Source organism: Lissotriton vulgaris, chromosome 11 (genome assembly GCF_964263255.1).
Source record: "Lissotriton vulgaris chromosome 11, aLisVul1.2, whole genome shotgun sequence".
In the NCBI taxonomy this organism is placed as follows: Eukaryota; Metazoa; Chordata; class Amphibia; order Caudata; family Salamandridae; genus Lissotriton; species Lissotriton vulgaris.
The window spans coordinates 1,111,119,151-1,111,141,786 of record NC_141699.1 but is presented as its reverse complement, the minus strand read 5'-3'; the positions used below and the strand labels follow the sequence as shown (position 1 = coordinate 1,111,141,786).

Genomic DNA, 22,636 nt, shown 5'->3' with positions numbered 1-22,636 from the left:
GGGATAAATTTTAAGGCTGAGTTAGAACAGTCTGTTTCCTTTAAAGAAACATTCTTCTCCTAGCAGCGCTAGCATAACCCTGTTTTTACTTACTTGGTGAAGGGAGCTGAGCTGCGTGGCGTCCTCCTTGCCTCTTGAGTCTTTTCCATATAATGAAACTACCTTGTGTCTGGTATTTATACTGTCACAGATTGGTTCATTGTTTGACTAATCATTGACACCTGGTTACTGTTTGTAGGTGCAGGTACAAGGTGACCCGATTGTGCCAAGAGGCAAGGAGGACGCCACGCAGCTCAGCTCCCTTCACCAAGTAAGTAAAAACAGGGTTATGCTAGCGCTGCTAGGAGAAGAATGTTTCTTTAAAGGAAACAGACTGTTCTAACTCAGCCTTAAAATTTATCCCTTCCTAGAAATACAAGCCAAGTCAAAAGGCATCTACCTAAAGATCAACATCCCCATGAGTGAAGTAAACTAATGGTAACTCCAAAATATCTAATAAGGTAAGGAAAAGAATAGGAAGGTGATAATTCAGGTGAAATTAAGGAGCAATCCAGATACATTAACAAAGATTATCCCATCCTTAGACGGAGCAGGGGCGTGAAGTATCCAACCCATAAGAAAGGGAGCTCCCAGAGGCATCCTCCTTACAACTAAAGTAAGAATTGGAAATAAAAACCGGTGAGGAGCATATATTTAACTTTTAGACTGAACAGGAGTTAGTCATAAAAAAGAAAAAAGTGAAGATATATAAATGTTTTCTCTTTACTTTATAGTACTGAAGTGGTTAATTTCCAAAGTCTCCAAGGAAAAACTAAGAACATTGATTGAGAGGAAATCCCATATAGCTAAAGGGAACGAAAATATGAGCAGATGCTAAACAGACTCATATGATCAAAAGGGTCCAGGGAATACCACCTGGGTAAGTTGGATAACTAAACTGGTTGGGAGGAAAAGGGAAAGAAATCTCATTCCAGACCTCAGGGTTACATTTAAATGACCGACAGTGGGATACAATTGAAAGATCACCACAGAGCAAAAGGGAAATGAATCCTATTCCAGACCTCAGGGTTATATGTAAATGACCGACAGTAAGATCTCAGAAAGGAGTGGGATAAGGGACTGTCCAGCAGAGGAAATATGAAACAGAGTTAGTCATCTACTACTGGTGTAAAATAATATCACCATACCACCACCAAGCCTAGAAGTTAATCAATTCATAGATAAATGTAGAAAGTATAACAACAGCTTTGTAACAAATCTTAAGTTGGGATGTGCATAAGAGACTTTAGAGGTTACCAAATGTTAGGTTTATCAAATGCTGTACTGAGTATATGTAACTGAAACTAGTAGATGGGACCTAATGAAACATATTATGATATATGTCTTTGTAGATGTGACCAATCAGGGAACAAGTCCTGAAGAAGGTGCAAGAACATCAGGGGCACCGAAACGCCGCGTCGACATTTTTTGTTCCTAACATTTGTGTTTTATTATCTTTTTACAAATATGTTTTTTGGAAACAATACTGTATAAAGGAGAACTTTTTTTAAAAATAAATGATATTGTTTTTTAAGAAATGTGTTATTAATATTGTTTATATACATTGAATATATACCGTGTAACGAGTTTTTAATGCAACAGTTTTGTAATACCATGACTTTTTAAACAAAAAATTCTTTTGAATAAATGCACTACAAATTTTAAACATTTCTATGCTTTCTATGCTTTATATGTGGTCCCGTATAACACTGAAAGGTTGTTAATTCAGGTTGTAAATTTGGTAACCTAAATAAGACTGCACGATTCCTGTTCACACATAGGTTGCCACCTCCAGCAGGAGCGGCATACCTACAAGGCATAACAATCAGGAAAAGGCACCCTGTTTTTTCTTAGAGTTATTGACCCAGTCCTTTTCCTGACAGAAAGGGTAGCTCCCTACACATAACTTTTTTGCTTCTGCCTGCCACCCTCCCTCTAGCCAGGGTGTTGTGCTAGGGTCAGAGTTGCTTGAGTGTGGAGCTGGGAACCCGGGTTTAGGTCTCAGCGTCAGGTCAACATGCTGTGATTCTGGGCAAATTGCAAAGGGCCTTATCATGACTTTGGTGGTGAGGGCGTTGGCACCCATGCCAGCATCCCTCTCCTGCACCCCCAAAGCCATAATTAGACCGCCCGCTGGATTATGTCTGAAATCCAGGTTGCCACATGGCAATGCCTGTTTTAAGGCTCATAGGAAAGCCCTCACAGGCACTGCAATGGGAACTCCAGATGCTGCTTCCTGTAGGGCATGAACTGGGGGTGCATGCAGACAAGGGGGCATACCATGTGCCCCCCTGCATGCATCCCCTGGAGCAGAGACAACTGGGGGCCCTGTAGGGCCCGCTTTGTTTCCTATCCACCACCCTCCATGAAAATCTTGGCAGAGAGGAAACTCGTAATATGTTTTGCAGGGCCACAGTGGCCCTACTAAGCATATTGCGGCCCCAAGACAGCCGCAGCATCACCAGGGATCTCTGACCCCTGGCTATTGCTGTGGTGCCATATTGCAGACCTACCACCCAGGTTTGAATTGAGCAGTTGGACCGGCGGCACCCGCACCGCCACCCTGGCTACAGAGGTCTACCACCCTAGTCATAAAAGGCCCTTAATCTCTCCATGGCATTAAATTCCTGTGCCTTTGTCTCATGCAGCTGGTTCTTGTGTAAAGGGCTAATTTAACCTTCAGGTCGAGTTTGCTCTATATTTTAAAAACTGAAAAAAATGCATAGAGAGGTAAAAACAAAGTCTTAACTTCAGGAAAGAGGAAAGGCTACCATTAATTGGCTTATTTGTACAAAGTGAAACCAAAAACGTGGAAACAGTTGGGGCTTCCCTATTTAAACTGTGTAGTCTTAAACAAATGTTTCATTTCACCTAGTTCTTTTTTCTTCATTATCGCATATGACATCTCTTTTTTAATATACGTTAGTTTGATTTTAACTTTGTAAAGTGCTCGATTGGCCGGCGGTGTCTTGCCTCTGCTTCTGTCCAAAGGTAATGACTGAGAGGTCAGTAGTCAAGTCAATAATTCTTTATTCTGTACTTAAAAAAGTACCTTGAAAGTACAGTTAAAACAGTTAAAATCAATGACATACAGTTTGTAACACATGACTGGAGACAATTCAACAAGCAATTCATTCAGCACCGCCCTCTTGAGTTCCTCAGCCTGACGGCGACCTTGATGAAATTCATAACGCAACACAGTGTGTGAGGATCATTAGCCCTTTGCAGGAATAACAGGGCAACCGTGGCATGTTTGAACTTGGCCTGTTTTAAGATTCCCATTAAAAAACTGCGCCTAGGTAAAGCATAAAATGGACATAGTTTTACAAAATGAAGGGTGTCCTGCGGAGTCCTGTTGTTGCAGCCGCAGGCTCCCTTCTGCTCAACAGTTAAGGTAAAACCTGGTGGATCAGCCAGTAGGTGATGTAAAAAGTTGAGCCTAAAAGGAGTTATTAAAAATCTTTTCTGGGCGTTATACATAAGAGCAAGACATGGTTCCATTCCTTCAACTGTTTTCACCATTCTATGGGCGCAGACTGAGGTTTTACTTTCCTCCGAGGTCGCTCTTCGTGAGGCTGCATCGTCCAAGAATGTTATCTTAACTCTCAGTATATCTTGGGGGATAATTTCCAATGGGTTGATAAAAAGATCCTTACAACCAATTCCCTCAAATGTGGAGTTGACATATTTTAACCAGGGAATGCTCATTCCATTGTCCCTGTCCATACAGTCTCTAATAATCTGTCTCCTCAGGTCTGCCTCAGTGTTTGACCAAATCTTTAGCCAGGCCATAAGGGGTCGGACCTTTATCAGGTCCTCAATGTATACCCTTCCTAGTTCTTCGTGGATAATGTAGGCGGGAATACTTTGTGGGGTTTTGAGGACCTTTCTCAGGTATTTGTTCTCCTCTGTCTGTAATTTCTGAGTTGTGACAAAGCCCCAAACTTCGGCCCCATATATTACTTTTGAGCAACAGATTGAGCTGTACAGGTTCAAAACTTGTTCTGGCGACCACCGACCCAGTCTGCGTCCATAATTCATGATCGCGCTAGTCGAGGCCACCAGTTTAGAACACCGCTCTTCAATAAAAATTTTTAAATTTAATAGCCCATCAAATAAAAAGCCACGTTAAGGAAAGGTCTGTACTTGCCCTAATTTGTGTGTGCCTATTCTATATGAAAACGTTTTGCGAAGTTATCGATAGTTATAGGAGTGTTGGGTTTAGCTTTTTGCCACACCGCTTGTCGTAGCAGGAAATTACCAAAATGAATCAGAAGTGGGCGCGGAAATTTGCTGTTAAGGCGTCTTTGGCCAAGTGGAAGCCGATGTGCTCTTTGGATTTGAGAGTCCCAATCCCAATCAGAAAGTTCTGGGAACGCACGGGGCATCAGTTTAACCAAGAAAGCCCTTGGGACGGACCCCTCTGCCCCTTCCGGAAAACCATACAGTTTAAGATTTGATCTTCTAAGACGATTCTCCAAGTCTTCTACTTTCCCCTGTAGCTGAGTTATGACTGTGTCATGTCGCTCCACATTGGCGTCAACCCTTTGCATTTTTTCCTCTACCGTAACGGTACGCTGTTGTAGCTCCATTATCTCCTGTGTGACTCCTTTTAATATGGTGGCTATATCAGTTATTGAAGTTTGCAGTCTTATGTTGTCGTTTTTCAACTGCTGGTAGTGTGTCTCCGATTCTGACCTTTGATTTACAAGGAGCTTTAAGATAGCGTCTAGCTGGCGGTGGTCGACATTTCCCAACCTGGGCTCTTCCATTGATTTTCCCTGCCTACTTTCAGCGTGAGATAAGTTTATTTCAGAGTCCGAGCCCAGGTCTACTGAGATTGTTGGATCTGGTGTGGATCCGGTGGGGTCTGGTGGGGAAGCGGCTGAAAGAATTTCATTCCCCCCTATGAGTTGTTCATTAGCCTGCTCGTTAATGATTAAATTAGGGGTTTGCGTTATTGGGTAAGACCCATTTGCCTGTAGTAGCTGTGTCCCATTATCATTGTCTGTGGGGCTCCCCCCAGAGAGCCTTAAAGTCATATTTTTAACTAGTCCTTTAGCCTCCATCCCCTTTCTTAACGGACTCTTATCAGTAGCATTCTTTCTTGTGCTCAAGGGGATTGCTCCTGCTATCGTGTTGGTCAAAGTTCTACCTTTTTTTTTATGATTTGTCTTGGCCTTCCCTCTGCGTTTCCGTGTGGGTAGCTTATTCAGAGTCTTATTCACAGGTTTGTCTAATTCCTCTTCTGTGTCATAGTCACAATCCTCAGAGGAGAAATGTTCCTCATTACACTCCAAAGTTTGCTCTATCCCGTGATTACTCACAGGTCCCGTGGCGGGACGATTATTCTCTCCCAATATGTTTTGTCCATCGCCTATGATAGCTTCCATCTTTGAAGGGATTACTGTAATTTTAGAGAAGCATTCTGAGGTAGCAACCGATAATGTTGGTTTATCGTTGTTTAGTGGTGAGAGTCTCTCACTTGACACCTCATTTTCCATTCCTACCCCAATGGTTTCCTCAAGACCTTCTAACTCAATTATCTCTTCAGTCTTTTTTTCCTCAGTCATGATAGGAGTGTCATCATTTTTGCTTTTATTATTGTTTAAACCACCTTCTTCCCCTATGTTTGCCCTGACTTTAGCATTTTCATTAGTGTCTATATTTTTTTTCTGCATTGTTTTTTTAGGGATTGTTCCACAATTAAGTAAGGGGGGACGCAGGACCGTCTTACCTGCTATCTTCTTGTCACTCCCCTTGATGATGTCTGCTTTATTGGGGAAGTCTTTCCCTCCTTGGGTTGATGAGACTTGCGTATTCGTTTCTGCTTCTACTTCCATATTTATTGCCAGTTTCTCAGCTCCCCTCGGTGCCTTGATTGCTGAAATCCCTGTGATCTGCTGAGCCGGGGCTGGGGCAGGGGTCGGTGCAGAGGCTGAGGCTGCCGTTGAGTCTGCTGCTGTGGGTGACGATGCAGGGGCAGTAGTCATCACTGCTGCTGCCGCAGCGGCTGTTGTTGAATTCTTGGTATTTCGCGTGGTTCGCGAAGGGTGTTTAGGTGACATGCCTTCTACGTTAGTGATCAAAGTTGTGGTTGAGGGCTTTGATTTGGCCAGACCAGACACAATGAGCCCAGAGTGACTGAGCCGTTTCTTGAGCCAGACCTTCACCGCTCGCCAGATCCTTGTTGTGTGCAATAGCATCCGTCAGCCGTTAATCATGCAGGAGAAGAATAATTGCTTAGTTGCTACAATGTTGCAGCGGAATTTCCAGCGTTTTCGGCGTTTTACCGATCCATGCCTGCTCGCCGTTCAGATATGCAGTGCGGCGGCATACAGCGGGATTTCGACGCGTTGTGCTGAGACCGCCGGCAGATGACGTTCTGCTCCGCTGAAACTGCTAGGAGAGCTTCTGCCAAGGACGCCAGGGACCAGAAGACCAGAAGCAGTTAGCCCAGGAAGAATCCAATATTTTTCACTTTGGGCGGTCAACCTCCTCGGGTGAGTCAGACTGCAGCTTTGTACATTTCTCCCGCTCCGCTAAACCCCATCTTGCTGTCTCCAGCCCGACTCAGTACTTTCACTCGGCTCCGTGCGGCTCCGTGCGTTTCATCTGTTCACCCGCCTCGGCTCCGCTAAATCTATGTCCATTAACAACTCCGACACTGACACTGCCGAGACACTGCCGAGAGGAGGGAGAGAAAGCACCTAGTCCGCCGCCAGCAGAGTCCTCACTCCGCCATCTTGGACTCCGCCTGAAGCCGTCACTCACTCCCCACTTCACTATCTTTGCACGCTCGGACCTAAGCAAAGCCACGATGGATAAGAGATGGGAAATGCGCAAACTAATTGACCCAATCAACAAATTGGGGGGCTCAGCTTATCTGCAGGAACCAGCTCGACTCAAAGTGATTTTGAAAGGACATACAAACTTCTTTAATGAGGTCCAGGAAGCGCAGGCATTCCTAACCAGCGTTAACAAGAGCAAACCGTCACAGAGTTGAAAAAAAAGGCGGAGGTCTCATATCTATCTCTAAATTTTGAAATACAGACTAAATAGACATATCTAGCTGGGGGGGGGGGGGGAAAGGGGAAAAAAAGTGAAAAAAAAGGGGGGCAGGAAACGAATCAACAATATTAGCAGATACAAAATTATCAAAGGTGGAGGGGGGGGAAACCCTAGGTTTCCAGTCGCAAGCGCTGCCTCATCAACGGCAGCAGTAGGTAAGGGGAGGGAGGGGGAGGGAAGATCTTCGCAGTTTGGGGTGGGCGTGTGTGGGGTGGATGGGTGGAGAAAAGGTAGGGGGAAAATGGGGTAAAAAAATATTTTCAACCTGGTAGAAAGACTCGAGGAGAGATTTATGTTCGAAAGGTACCACTTTTTACGTGCGGAAGAACACCAACCGATGTTGATAATTTGCACCATTTACTATATTTACTGCTTTAAAAATGCAAAGTATTAGATGTCTGGCATGGAACGTCTCAGGGCTAAACAATAAGCGTAAGAGACATTTAGTTGCGGCAGAATTAAACTTATATAATCCCCATCTAGTATTTCTGTCAGAAACCCATATCATAGATATTGATAAGAAGCTGTTGAATCAACTAGGTTTCGAGATGATAATCTATTCAGCAGCTGCCTCTCATGTTAGAGGGGTGGCTATATTAAAAGATACAAGATACAAGGTAGAAATAACTAGGACGCAATCTGATAAACGGGGGAGGTGGGCAATCACTCAACTATGTCATAATAATCAGAAGTATGTTGCATGCGTTGTATATGGACCAAACAGAGAAGACCCTCGAATATTTGAACAATTAAGTATAGCCTTATTAGATTGGGAAGGAGAAGTTATAATAATGGGTGATTTTAACTGTATTATGAATGGTCAGATAGATACAACACACCCAGGTAATTATATTCGAATTCCTAGAACTAGAACATTTATCCTTAATTTATGCAAGTTACACAGTGTTAAAGATGTATGGAATTCACTGCATCCAAATACCCCAGGCTATACATACTACTCCGCTCCTCATAAACTATGTTCACGCTTAGATATGGCCCTAATATCAGATTCATTGATGAGCTCTATAACAACAATGGTCATACACCCACGCATCACATCTGATCACAACCCTATTATGGTTGAACTAACCATCTCTCAAAAACGCAATCCTCCTAGAGCCTTTACATTTCCAAGAAATTTAATATCGAATATGATCTTCATTACACAACTGAAACAACACATTATAGAATTCCTGACCTTTAACAGAAATACTGCTTCTTGCCTAACAGTATGGGACACTTGCAAGGCAAGTATTAGAGGGTACGTACAGGCATATGTCCTAAAACAAAATCAAGTAAGACGTAAATATAATTTAACCTTGACTTCGGATATTGCTGCAGAAGAGACAAAACTAGTAGAGGCTCTAAGACGGAATCTACCAACTCTGACTATAAATACAAACCTGAGTCAGCTAAAATGTAAGACTAAAGAAGCTTTATTAAAAAAAAGGAGCGCACAGATTCACAAATACAAATTCACACAATATGAGGGGGGTGACAAAATTGGCAAAATTTTAGCGTTCAAAGTAGCAGAGGATAGAGCAGAATCTACGGTTTCACAAATTATTGGGGTCGATAATAAAAGATATAACCAGACAGACCATATAATACAACAGTTTGCCAAATATTACGAAATTTTGTATACACCAGAGAACACGCCTAATGGCAATACAATTGACAATTACCTAAAAGAAAACCCAACGAACAAAATAACAACCTATGAAGCTGAAAATCTGGCTATAGAAATAACTAAAGAAGAACTAAGAGAAGCTATAAAATCATTGCCATCAGGTAAAGCTGCCGGGGAGGACGCTATCCCTTTAGAATTGTATAAATCATGCTTGGAAGAGTTAACACCCCTTCTTCTAGAAGTAATCAATCATACAAGTAGAACAGGGGCCGCCCCGCACTCTTGGAATAAGGCAAAAATTGTTTTCTTTCACAAAAAGGGTAAACCTAAAGAGGAGATGGGCTCATATAGACCTATCTCCTTAATTAATGCCGACGCCAAGATTTTCGCAAAATGCTTAGCAAGAAGACTTGCACCACTACTGCCTAAAATAGTAAGCACACAGCAACACGGGTTTGTGACGGGGCGGGATACATCAGCCCATGTAAACACGGCAATAACAGCTTTCGATATAGCAGAGGTAGAGTCTACTCCCCTAGCAATGATAATGCTCGACGCTGAAAAAGCATTCGATCGGGTGGGGTGGAATTATCTATGGCATATAATGGGACATATGGGGTTCGGAGGAAACTTTTTAAATGGGATTCGGGCACTCTATGACAATCCAACCGCACACGTTAGTTATTGTGGCCTTACTTCAAATTACTTCGCAATCAGGAGAGGCACACGTCAAGGGTGCCCTTTGTCACCTTTATTATTTGCTTTATCACTAGAGCCGTTTCTAAAGGCATTGGATAATCAACCAGAAATAATACCCTTTAAAACCAGTAGGCAGAGCTTAAAAATAACTGCTTATGCAGATGACATTGCTATTTATTCGACCGAAGTCATTGACTCCCTGAAAGCAATTAATCTGGAAGCATTAAAATTTGGCAATATATCTGGCTACAAATTAAACACTCATAAAACTCAAATAATAGCTAACTTTGCACCCCCCCAATCAATGCCTGAAATCTGTAAGACTGCTACCTATTTAGGAGTAGAAATTACCTCAAACATTAAAGAGCTAAATAAGATTAATTATAATAAACTTATGAAAACTACTACCATGAACTTAAAAAAATGGCACCGACTTCCATTAAATTTAATTGGCAGAATAAATTTAATAAAAATGAAAATCATACCCAAATATCTATACCTATTTAGATCAATCCCTTTAGCACAAAATAGGCTTTTTTTCAAACAACTAGATAGCATATTCTGCAACTTTATCTGGGGATATAAGAAAGCTAGGAGATCGTTGAAGATGTTAAAAAATCAAATCGGATCAGGAGGCCTTAATTTTCCAGATTTGAAACTCTACTTCTGGGCCTCATTTATAAGGCGTATTAGATCTTTATTGGATACAGAGAATCTGCTTTTTTACCACCATTTACTTCTAAAAGAAGATTCTAAACAATTTTTACTCCGCATTACAGATCCTAACTTCTACAAAAGGGTCAAATTCAAGACCGCACGGGATTTAGTAAAGATATGGAAAGATATACTTATCTACTGTAAAAGCACTATATTTCACACTCAATTAATCTTATGGGATAATCCCGGACTACCTAGCATATTTAGCGATGGGGAATTCCGAAGGTGGCAAACGAAAGGAGTCGAGGTGCTAGGGGACCTATACACTACTCAAGGCATAATGGATTTCTGCACCTTAAAACAAATATATGGACTGTCCGACACACACGAGTTCAAATATAGGCAAATATACGACTTTTTAGTGCGGAAGAACAAAATTAAAATCTTATCGAGCGGGGGTATTTGGGAACTCTTAAACTCCAAAAAGGAGAAATCAATAATTAGTCTGGCATATAAGATCTTCACAGATTTAAAAATGGACGATAATGAATTACTAGCTAATAAATGGAATGCAAAACTAGGAACTAACATAACAGGAAAACAAATAAGCATCTCATATACCAATATCCATTATTATGTAAGATCCTCTAGCCTACGTCTACAGCAATTTAGAACTATATACATGTTATATTATACCCCAGAAAAGATCTCTAAATGGAACTCAAACAACACTTCGGGAGAGAAAACCAAGTGCCCAAAATGTGATGAATATGCAGTAGACCTTATACATATGTTGTTCACTTGTCCAAAATTAGGGAAGTTCTGGGAAGAAGTGGGGAAAATTTTAGCCATAAAAGATGTTTCCAGTATACCACTAACAGCCCCTATGGTAATACTAGGACAATATACTACAAACCAACCACACTCCGTATTGTTATCTATCTTACTCTCCTGTGCTAAACTAACTTTAGCTAGAGCCTGGATCAGTCCTAACCCACCTAACGTATTGGAATGGTGGTATCTGGTTAATGAAATTAAAACTATGGAATGTACGCTAGCAGAACTTAGAGGTATTAAATCGTTTCAGAAGTATGAGAAAATCTGGGGGAAATTAGAACTGAATTGAATTGACACTTAGTTATGACTTATGCTTAAGATCTTTTATGTTTTTTTTTGTTTTTTGTTTTTTACAAGATGAGAACAGATTGTGTATGTATATGACGAATTTGTTGAATTTGAAATAATAACTGAATGCATTTTGTAACTCTATACCAGGTGAAAATAATGAAATATTTCAAAAAAAAAAAAAAGAAAACGTTTTGCAGGGTTTGGTTCCTGCCAGCATGACATATGATTTCGTTAGGTTTGCCGACAGGTCTAGAGTAACCATAAAACTGACAAACCCGTCTATCAGGCACTGCAGTCCCTTAGGGGTGCGGGCTAAGAGCACCGCATTGTCTGCGTACAACAGCACGGGGACCGGGCGGGAACCCACACGGGGGGAATCTACTTTAGTTTGCCTAGTGCCTGATCTAGATTGTTGATATAGAGGGAAAATAAAAATGGGGCTAAAATGCATCCTTGTCTGACCCAGCTGTTACAGACAAAAGGTGCTGTGGTGCCCCCTTCCAGATTACAGCGCACTTTGGCAGTGGTGTTCCAATGCAGGGCTTTCAATATATTAACAGGCCCTGATCAACCCCTAATCTGGACATCAAGGCCCACAGCTTCTCTCTGGCGACGTGGTCAAAGGCTGCAGTGAGGTCCATGAACCCAAGGTATATAGCCTGATAGGTTAGTAAATAAAGAACCACAGGGCACATTACCACGGCAGGCGAAATGAAATTATCACCGCTTTTGCAGCCGTTTTCGGCTGCAAAGATGTGATAATTTCATCGCCCTATTAGCAAGCTGTCGCTAACATCAGTTAGCGACAGCTTTTAGGTGATATCGAGCGGTTTGGGGCCCAATTTGCATGTCGGCGATATTTATCGCTAATGACATGAAAAGTGGGCGTACCCAACCTATTAGCGACTGAAAGCAGTCGCTAACGTCGCTTTTGCCTATTAGCAAGGCAGGCGTAGCGATAAAAAAATACACGCTAAGTGCGAATATCGATGAAAACTAACGCCTGCTCAGACCAATTCTTAACATGTATATCCAATGGGAGTTGGATATTCAGGTTAAGACCCTATTGGCGTTAATGCCTGAATATCGCTGGATTCCCAGCCATATTCACACATTTCGCCGCTATCGCCGGATATTTTATCGCATTGGAGATAAACGTTGCTAATAGCATGTTATCTCTGCGATATAATCCGGCGATGCGCGGCAATAAAAAAAATGTTGCTAAGCTTTTTTAGCCATAAATATCGCTAGTTGTTGATAATATGCCCCCACGTTTTTAAGAATTTCCTGAAGGAGAGGAGATTTGGGCTCTCCTTCAGCTCCTGCAGAAGGTAGTTCCAGAGTTTAGCCGCACCCGTTGTGAATCTTCTCCTTCCCCAAGAGGCTTGTTTCATCTTGGGAGCAGCCATACATCTGGCTGTGGAGGAGTGAATCTTTCTGGAAGGAGTGTACCAGACAAATGTATGTCTCAGATATTCAGGGCCAGAGTTATGTAAAGCCTTAAAGGCCATGCAAAGTGCGTTGAATTCAATCCACTTCTTCATAGGAAGCCAGCAATGCTTGACTAATGCCTATGATGCAGATTGCTATTTAGGGATCCCCAGTAGGTGACCGGCTTATGCATTCTGCAATATCTGTAGTTAGTGGAGGAATGTGTGTCATGTATTTAGAAAGAGAGCGTTGCAGTGATCCAGTTTGGATGCGGCGAGTGCGGTCACTACAGTTTTCTGAAGGTCCTCGGGGGTAAAAGGACAAACTTTTTTGATGATGTTCACAGTGAAGAAAACTCAGGAAAATAAGGCATTAATTGATCTCCAAATGCCAACTTGTCAAATATATCCCTAGATTTCTAACTTTCTTTACTGGAGTTTGCACTGGTCCAAGTTTTTGTGGCCACCACTCGAGTGTCCCAAAGGAGATATCATTGCCCAGGAGAAGAACCTCAGTTTTCTCAGAATTTAATTTGACTCAATTGATTTTCATCCAATTGTCTACCCGCTTCATGCATCTGTGAAATGTGATCGCTGTGTCATCTGTATTGCTGGACACTGAGACCACAATTTATGTATCGTCAGCACAGGTGACGAGTGAGATACCGAAGGATTTGATGAGCCTGGCCATTTGTGTAATGTATAGATTAAGGCGCCAAGATCTGAGCCAGACCCTTGGCTCAGCTGGCCCACCTCTACTAACGAAAAAGGAAACACCACACCACGGCACATTCCTTCTGTGGCTGTGCCACCAAAATCTGGAACATATTTTCCTAAACTTATGGCTTCCATTCAACTGACTGTGAAGTAACATCTTACACACCTTCTTTTCGACAAACATCTACCTTGTCCATCCTAATCACTCTTGCTCTGTAGTTTGTTCTCATATTTTTAGAGTAATTCTTGGTAATTCTACTGCAAATAATTCTATACGACTTGCCACTACCACTGCTGCTGCAATCTAGAACATGTCCTCTCTAAATAATAGTACATCTTAGGATGCTTTATACATCTATAAGTAAAGGTTATACTCAATATGTAATAATGTCTAACCCAATGGGGTCTTATTAAATTTTGTTTGTACTTTTTAGTTGTGCAATATGTATTACAATTTATCTTCTTCCTTTTTTGTATTTAAAAGCTTTTATGTTTTTTTCATTTTTAGCTAGGCCTGGGAGGAGTTGCGCGATGTGGGGCTCCGCGAAGTGCTGAGAAACTCCGCCATGCTTCGTGGAGTTCCACGAGTGCAGGAGTCCAGTACGGCATGCTGTTCAGGCTGATTCTTACTGCCAGGAGTTTCTCCCGTGCTGTAAGATCAGTGCAATTGACATCACACGTGGAGCCAGAGGGCGTTGCTGCTTTCCACCACTCGAGTAGATTTTCTAGTTGAGTGTCCGTTTCCTCAACACGAGCAGCAGCTTTCTCAACGCAAGCGATAGCGACTTGCCGTGATCGCCCACATGTAGAAATCTCACCAGGAGGAGGTCTACCGCATAATTTCTCTCACTCACGCTCACCAACTTAACGTTGGCGAGCCTGGCAAGAGACAAAACTCAGATTTGCAGAGTTTTTGGGAACTCCACCCGGGGCACAGAGTGGGCAAAACTCAGCGAACTCCTCCTGCAGGGTGGAATTCTTCGCCCACCACTATTTTGAACTCAGTTAACGTTTGAAGGATTTGCAAATAATTGAACAGGAGTCAATGCCTGTCAGGGTGTGGGGGCCATTTATGATTGGAAAAATGAAATAATTGTGTAATTGTCGGAGACCCTGTGTCTGTTCGGGCCTGTTTGCTCGGGTCTACTTTCCAAATATAGTGCTTATTCACCAGCTGCATTTCAGGTAACTTTACAAATGATCGGAGACCATTACACATTTAGCCAATCAATCAACAAACTTTATTCGACGATTGTCATAAAAGCATACAGTACATATAAGAATGTTTAAAACAAATAAATATTCTTAAAATTTAGATAAAATAGCGCTAGTAAAATAGAAAAGAAAGTTGTAATGACTATATCATTGATATAAATGATACATCAGGCACTTCACAGACCTACGTCTGCACAGGCCAGATGGGAAGTTAGGACACCAGGCCTGATTAAAAAAACACATAGCTCTGCATTACTGTTGTAGGACTCCTGGGTAACGCTAGCAATCTCCGGAGTATGTCGGGGCAAGGCTAGGAGTATTCCTTGCTGAAATGTATGGGTATGACAGTAGCAATAAAAGTAAACTTTTCATTTAGACTTTGGCGGACAGGAGATCTGCCCCACCCAGGGCAGGACTGGAATCACAAACCGGCCCTGGCAATTGAGTCTGGCCGTCCACAGCTGCTTTTGTTACAGGGGTGAATATTGCAGCTATGCTGCAAAACCAGTCCCTGGTAACAAAAACGCCCCCCATGGGTCCAAATCTGGCCCTCACCCTGGCGGCCCACCGGGGAAACGGCCGGTGCCCACTATGGCCTGTCTGGCCCTGGCCACACCAAGCTAGCAGCTCAACACCACATGTGGAGGACTCCAGGATTTCTGCTGGAAACGTCTGACCTCATGACGCCACTACCACTGGGCAATAAGGGAACAGTCTTGGTCACCCTAGTTAAGGCTTGATGACAATCACCAGTCCCTATGCAAGGTGTGGTGGTGGCTGTCGGAGAAATCTAACATTGACTCCACTAAATGTAAATCCAGTACTTTTATTGCGCACAAATCACCCCAGAAGGGGTATCTCAGCGCTGGGAGCCGTTGGGAAGATTAGGCAAGCTATTGCCCAGAGTCGCATGGGGCTGGGCAGATTCCCGCCGCCGGAGCCGGGGATCGACCCGTGATCTCCAGCATCCAGCGCCTGTCGCCCTGGCCGCAGCGCCACACCTCTCCCTCTCCCAGTATGCAGTGTGAACAATCCCAGTGCATCAGGGCTGCTGTTTTTCTGTTTTTAAGTAACAAGGACTCACTTAGGGAGTTTGTTTTGTGAAAGCAAAAAACTAATGTTGTGGAAAAGCTGAAACAAATGTGGCGCCGCTTGGGCAGTTCAGTGCTGTTAGTGGGTAGTTGAGCTATTGGCACACAGATCCCCGCTTACCTCACAGAGATCTGCAGCTCTGGCAAGGGGGTCCTTCACCAGGACAGCAGAGGCCAGGTCCCTCCTGACCTGCCTGGACACCTGACCACAGGATGTTACCCCACAATTCACAGCTACTAACAGCAAAATCTTTGAAAATTGCGCCCACTATGGGGCTTATTTATGAGAGCGCTGCAGCACTTTTGCACCACGTAAAGTGGTACACGCATTACACAGGGCTCTCATAAAGATTGATGAAGCCACGCAAAGCCACCCTGTGTGGCGTGTAATGGCCTCATAAACCATGAGTAAGGCGATGCCGTGCAAATCACTTCATTGCCTCGGAGGCTGTCCATGGGTTTGCGGTGTGTTTCCCATGCAACCCCCATGGAATTTGACTCTGCCCCAGATTTACAAAGTGACGTCAACCTGGGGAAGCGTCAGATCCGTCCGCCTCTCTTTCCATGTGTGCCTCATTCAGGAAGAAGAAACGCCTCATAGGATTGAGGGTGCCCAAAAACAATCCGGCAAGCACGAAGGCACCCATGCACGGAGGCACACATGCACAGAGGCACCCATGCACGGAGGCACCCATGCACGGAGGCACCCATGCATGGAGGCACCCATGCACGGAGGCACACATGTACGGAGGCACCCATGCACGGAGGCACAGATGCACGGAGGCACCCATGCATGGATGCACCCATGCATGGAGGCACCCATGCACGGAGGCACCCATGCACGGAGGCACCCATGCACAGAGGCACCCATGCATGGAGGCACCCATGCATGGAGGCAACCATGCACGGAGGCACACATGTACGGAGGCACCCATGCACGGAGGCACCCATGCACGGAGGCACACATGCATGGAGGCACCCATGCACGGAGGCACCCATGCACGGAGGCACCCATGCATGGAGGCACCCATGCACGGAGGCACCCATGCACGGAGGCACCCATGCACAGAGGCACCCATGCATGGAGGCACCCATGCATGGAGGCAACCATGCACGGAGGCACACATGTACGGAGGCACCCATGCACGGAGGCACCCATGCACGGAGGCACCCATGCATGGAGGCACCCATGCATGGAGGCACCCATGCACGGAGGCACACATGTACGGAGGCACCCATGCACGGAGGCACAGATGCACGGAGGCACCCATGCATGGAGGCACCCATGCACGGAGGCACCCATGCACAGAGGCACCCATGCACAGAGGCACCCATGCACGGAGGCACCCATGCACAGAGGCACCCATGCACGGAGGCACCCATGCACGGAGGCACCCATGGATGGAGGCACCCAAGCACGGAGGCACACATGCACAGAGGCACCCATGCACGGAGGCACACATGCACGGAGGCACCCATGCACAGAGGCACCCATGCACAGAGGCACCCATGCACGGAGGCACCCATGCACAGAGGCACCCATGCACGGAGGCACCCATGGATGGAGGCACCCATGCACGGAGGCACACATGCACGGAGGCACACATGCACGGAGGCACACATGCACAGAGGCACCCATGCACAGAGGCACCCATGCACGGAGGCACCCATGGACAGAGGCACCCATGCACAGAGGCACCCATGCACGGAGGCACCCATGCACAGAGGCACCCATGCACGGAGGCAACCATGCACAGAGGCACCCATGCACGGAGGCACCCATGCACGGAGGCACCCATGCACAGAGGCACCCATGCATGGAGGCACACATGCACAGAGGCACCCATGCACGGAGGCACCCATGCACGGAGGCACCCATGGATGGAGGCACCCATGCATGGAGGCACACATGCACGGAGGCACCCATGCACGGAGGCACACATGCACGGAGGCACCCATGCATGGAGGCACACATGCACGGAGGCACCCATGCACGGAGGCACACATGCACGGAGGCACCCATGCACGGAGGCACCCATGCACGGAGGCACCCATGCACGGAGGCACCCATGCATGGAGGCACCCTTGCACGAAGGCACCCATGTACGGAGGCCCCCATGCATGGAGGCACCCATGCACGGAGGCACCCATGCACGGAGGCACCCATGCACGGAGGCACCCATGCACGGAGGCACCCATGCACGGAGGCACACATGCACAGAGGCACCCATGCACAGAGGCACCCATGCACGTTGGTACAAGGGGACCTACGTTGGTGCTAGGTAGTGTGAACGGCTCCGGAACAGGAAGACAGGACAGGAATGCAGTGTATTGCTTAAATACAGACCTTTCCTGCCCTTTCACTTTGGCGTAGGGCAGCACAACAAGGTGACGTGCGGCCCTGCCCTACACCAAAACGCCATAAAGTAAGCCCTAAGTTTAAGGGCAAGTGGCGTAGCGCAGCGCCAGAACATTCTCACATAAGTACTGTGTCAGAGATGGGTGATTCTGAATAAATGGAACAACACTGGCACATCCTTGTCTGATTCACTAAATATCTTCCATTCACTAGGATGATTTTAAAAAATATGTGAAGAAAAAGGTGAGCTGGATCTGCCTAACGTCACTAACAAGTGCCGTGAGCTACGACACGGACAAGCGGATCATTGCAGATGAAGCCTCCATCGTGAACAAAGTCATCTTAAGGCCAGAATTAAAGGTAAGTGATGTTTGAACTGGTCCAACCTTGTGTTAGGTTAGTATTGTGTACATTTCAGACCTACAATCTCCCTGTTTTGATTACTGATTGTTACCTTTGCTCTGTCAAACTCAGGATCTGAAAAGCCATTTACCTGTGAGGAGAACATTTTTATGTTTTTAAAATATGGGGTTAACTCAAAAACGCATTCGTTAGTACCTGAAAGGGTGCTCCCCTAGCACTATTACCTGGACTCTTAAATGCCTTGGTAAATTAGCCCTAAATCACAAAATTGCTCATTGCTTTCAGTGAACTTACAAGACTTTTGGGAAAAAACTACTACACCGTGGATTATTTTTCCTTGCTTTGAAATTTCTGACTATAATGTGCCATCTGTGTTTGTATTCGCGACGCCTGCGGTGCATAACTCTGCCGGCTTTGCAACCACAAAGCATTGTGTGATTGCACATTACGACTTAGCGAAAGGTAAATAAGTCTGTGACTTACACTGAACGCATTTTTTTTTTTACAGAGTTTTATATAGCACAAACTTGACCTGAATCGGGTATCAGAGCGCTTTATATAGAACCAGTTGTATTACATGAGGACACATTCATTTTTATTTTTGGGTGGGTACGGGGAGATTAAGTGATTTGCCCAGAATCACAGAATGTTTAGCGTCATTGCTGAGACTCGAACCCAGTTCCCCAGATTCGAGGTCGACCGCCCTAGCCATTAGGCCAACTCCTCGCCCCGCATTGCAACTCCTTGCAGTTTACAAGGCAGTGGAGACTAGAAATGTATCAGTGGTTTGCATCCACAACTGCTGTCATTGGGTACTGCCACCGCAGATGCTTGGTATGCGTTAGCATAGTGGGAGGGGTCCTGGATAGACAGCTTCCACTTCCTGAGTGTCTCACGCCGGCATTGGTGGGAGCAGACATCAGTCAAGGGGACCGCTGCATGCTCCCGCTGATGCCGCATGCATTATATTTATTTAAAGGTTGCAGCTCGTGTCCTTTGAAGGACAGATGCCGCAGCTTGGCATTGCGTGGATGGGAAACGCTGTGATGGAGGTCTGTTGTCCCTCAGAGAACTCCCCCATTTCATTTTTAGCCCATTAATAACATTTTCAGAGGAAATCCGATGGAAATATTTGCAAATCCCTGTCAATTACAGTTTTGCAATGTGAAAGATTTGCACATAAATTCCACAGTAGAACAAGGGCTGGTTCACAGAACACTAGGGGGTTTATTTATGAGCCCTTGCGACACTTTTTGCGCCGCTGGTGCGTCACTTTTTGTGATGCATCAGAGGCATAAAAAATGCGTCCTGTTGTGCCCTATGTACAAAGTGCTACAACTAGGCAGATGCATCACTTTGTAAACCCCTGCGCTACATTATACCTGCGTCGGGTATAATGTATGCAGGGCGGGCGTTCCCCCGTTTCAAAACCTCATAGAAGTGGCGCATTGAAATCTATAAGATTTAATTGCGCCACTTATAGGACGCCATTGTGTCAGTATCCAGCGCTTGCCTCACAGCAGGCATAAGACTGACACAGTGCTATATTCATAGCCCTCCCCGTGCATTGCTGGAGCTGCGTTACGCTTCCGACACAACTCCAGCAATGCATCAGTTTTGCCCCAACAGATATGTCAGTAATACTGACGTATCTGTCATTCCTTGCGACATGATGCGTCACACAGTAAATATTACGAATCAATCATGTCACAAGGAGGGTGCAGTGAAAACTGTTGCATTGCTGTTTTCACCCAGCGATGCAACAGTTTTCATAAATAAGGCCCTAGGGATGGCATTGATCAAGTGCTTGTGTTGCCCGTGCACCTCGTACGCTGACACAAGAGCAACGCAAGCCCTTAAGTGAGAGTGACTGTGCCACGCAGAGCCACCTTGCAGGGCTGTGTTTGGCATAGTAAAGCTGGAGTGACGCAAGGCTGTGCAAGTCACTGCTCTACGTTACTCTGCCGTGGGAAGCGTTCCATGGGTGGAGCGCGGTTGTTCCATGGGTGGAGTGTGGGCGTTCCATGGGTGGGGAGTGGGCGTTCCATGGGTGGAGCGTGGGTTTTCCATGGGTGGAGCGCGGGTGTTCCATGGGTGGAGAGTGGGCGTTCCATTAGATGGAGCGTGGGTGTTCCATGGGTGGAGAGTGGGCGATCAATGGGTGGAGCGCGGGTGTTCCATGGGTGGAGCGTGGGTGTTCCATTGGATGGAGTGTGGGTGTTCCATGGGTAGAGCGCGAGTGTTCCATTGGATGGACTGTGGGTGTTCCATGGGTGGAGCGCGGGTGTTCAATGAGTGGGGAGTGGGCGTTCCATTGGATGGAGTGTGGGTGTTCCATGGGTGGAGCGTGGGTGTTCCATGGGTGGGGAGTAGGCGTTCCATTGGATGGAGTGCGGGTGTTCCATGGGTAGAGCGCGGGTGTTCCATTGGATGGAGTGTGGGTGTTCCATGGGTGGAGCGTGGGTGTTCCATGGGTGGGGAGTAGGCGTTCCATTGGATGGAGCGCGGGTGTTCCATGGGTAGAGCGCGGGTGTTCCATTGGATGGAGTGTGGGTGTTCCATGGGTGGAGCGCGGGTGTTCCATGGGTGGGGAGTGGGCGTTCCATTAGATGGAGCGCGGGTGTTCCATGGGTGGATCGTGGGTATTCCATTGGATGGAGTGTGAGTGTTCCATGGGTGGAGCGCGGGTGTTCCATTGGATGGAGTGTGGGTGTTCCATGGGTGGTGCGCGGGTGTTCCATGGGTGGGTGGCGGGCGTTCCATTGGATGGAGTGTGGGTGTTCCATGGGTGGGCAGTGGGCGTTCCATTGGATGGAGTGTGGGCGTTCCATGGGGGGAGCGCGGGTGTTCCATGGGTGGGCAGTGGGGTTCCATTGTATGGAGTGTGGGCGTTCCATGGGTGGAGCGCGGGTGTTCCATGGGTGGAGCGCCGGTGTTCTATGGGTGGAGCGTGGGTGTTCCATAGGTGGGGAGTGGGCATTCCATGGGTGGAGCGCGGGTGTTCCATGGGTGGGGAGTGGGCGTTCCATGGGTGGGGAGTGGGCGTTCCATGGGTGGAGCGCGGGTGTTCCATGGGTGGAGCGCGGGTGTTCCATGGGTGGGGAGTGGGCGTTCCCAAACATCCACCCTTGGCTTTGGCCCATTCCCATATTTACTAACACTAGTAAACCTGGGAATGCATCCAAATGGTACACGTCCTAGCGGAGGCGTAACGAGGCGAAATCTTTTTATTTACCCTCATTTTTTTGCGCTTTCTTTGTGTGCTGCGTTCTTATCAAATGTGGTGCGTTCCCGCTCTCTCCATCTGACGTAGTGAAGTAAGTGGTCTTGCTGCTTTGTGCTGAGTCAAGTCTCAGTAAATGTGACCTTTAGACCCACTGTTCTTTTAAACTAAAGATGTAAAGCTAACGAGCTCCTAGTTAATACTTAATCAAGGATGCTTCACCCTTGAATAAATACTGGTTAGCTAAATCTTTATCCTCTAAACTTATATAACTAACAATTATTTATGAATGGATAGACCAACTTAATCAATTCCACCAGGATTATCTCTATACATTTCCCCTGTTTTTATAATTTCTACTGTGTCTTTTCACTACGAAGAGCTTTCTCCGCCCTTTGGCTCAGTCCACAGGCGAGGGTGATAGCCCCGGAGTGGACGCTTGAAGCCTCCATCATTGGATATGTAAAATGAATCAAGGTCTCTCAGTAAGCTGTGATCTGGCTGCAAATCCTGGAACGCAAGCACGTACATTTGGGAGGCACCACTGGATTTGTATGCTTGAGGAGGGTGCTGAGGGGCTACAATGTCTACCCATTGTGCGTACAGAGCCAGTTTTAGGGACATTCGATGGGCCACTGATCTACTTTAAGCTGCATCAGATATGACATCATCACAGGGGGCGGGTAGCAAAAGGCCACCTCTCTTACAGCGCCAAAAACCTTTGTGCTCTTCCCTCCCAACAGCACTGTATTCAGGGGTGCAGCTTAAGGGGGGGGGGGTGTTTTGGGTGTAACATCCCCCTAAAAAATATATTATGCAGTAAATAGTTGGGTACAGGTATCTTCACTTTGGTATGGTAAGTTGCCTGCCGGCTTTCACCCTGGATTTTTACGTGCACACACAGAAAAAAACACACATATATACACCCTCTCTCTCTCTCTCTCTCTCTCTCTCTCTCTCTCTCTCTCTCTCTCCTCTCTCTCTCTCTCTCTCTCTCTCTCCTCTTTCTCTCTC

General features: G+C 45.8%; 1 protein-coding gene and 1 long non-coding RNA gene across 2 annotated transcripts in view; both read left to right on the top strand.

The window, feature by feature from the left end:
- The window catches only part of LOC147684260 (putative cation-transporting ATPase 13A4), a 190,033-nt gene that overhangs the window by 6,025 nt on the left and 161,372 nt on the right, over positions 1–22,636 (top strand). Inside the window, exon 2 of the mRNA XM_086944971.1 lies at positions 18,250–18,396. Within this exon, the coding sequence (XP_086801097.1) occupies positions 18,250–18,396 (147 nt within the window). The remainder of the gene's footprint in view (positions 1–18,249; positions 18,397–22,636) is intronic.
- LOC147684261 (uncharacterized) lies at positions 635–1,467 on the top strand. Its single transcript, XR_015301089.1, has 3 exons — positions 635–678; positions 774–919; positions 1,392–1,467. It is a non-coding gene; the product is annotated as an uncharacterized LOC147684261 (long non-coding RNA).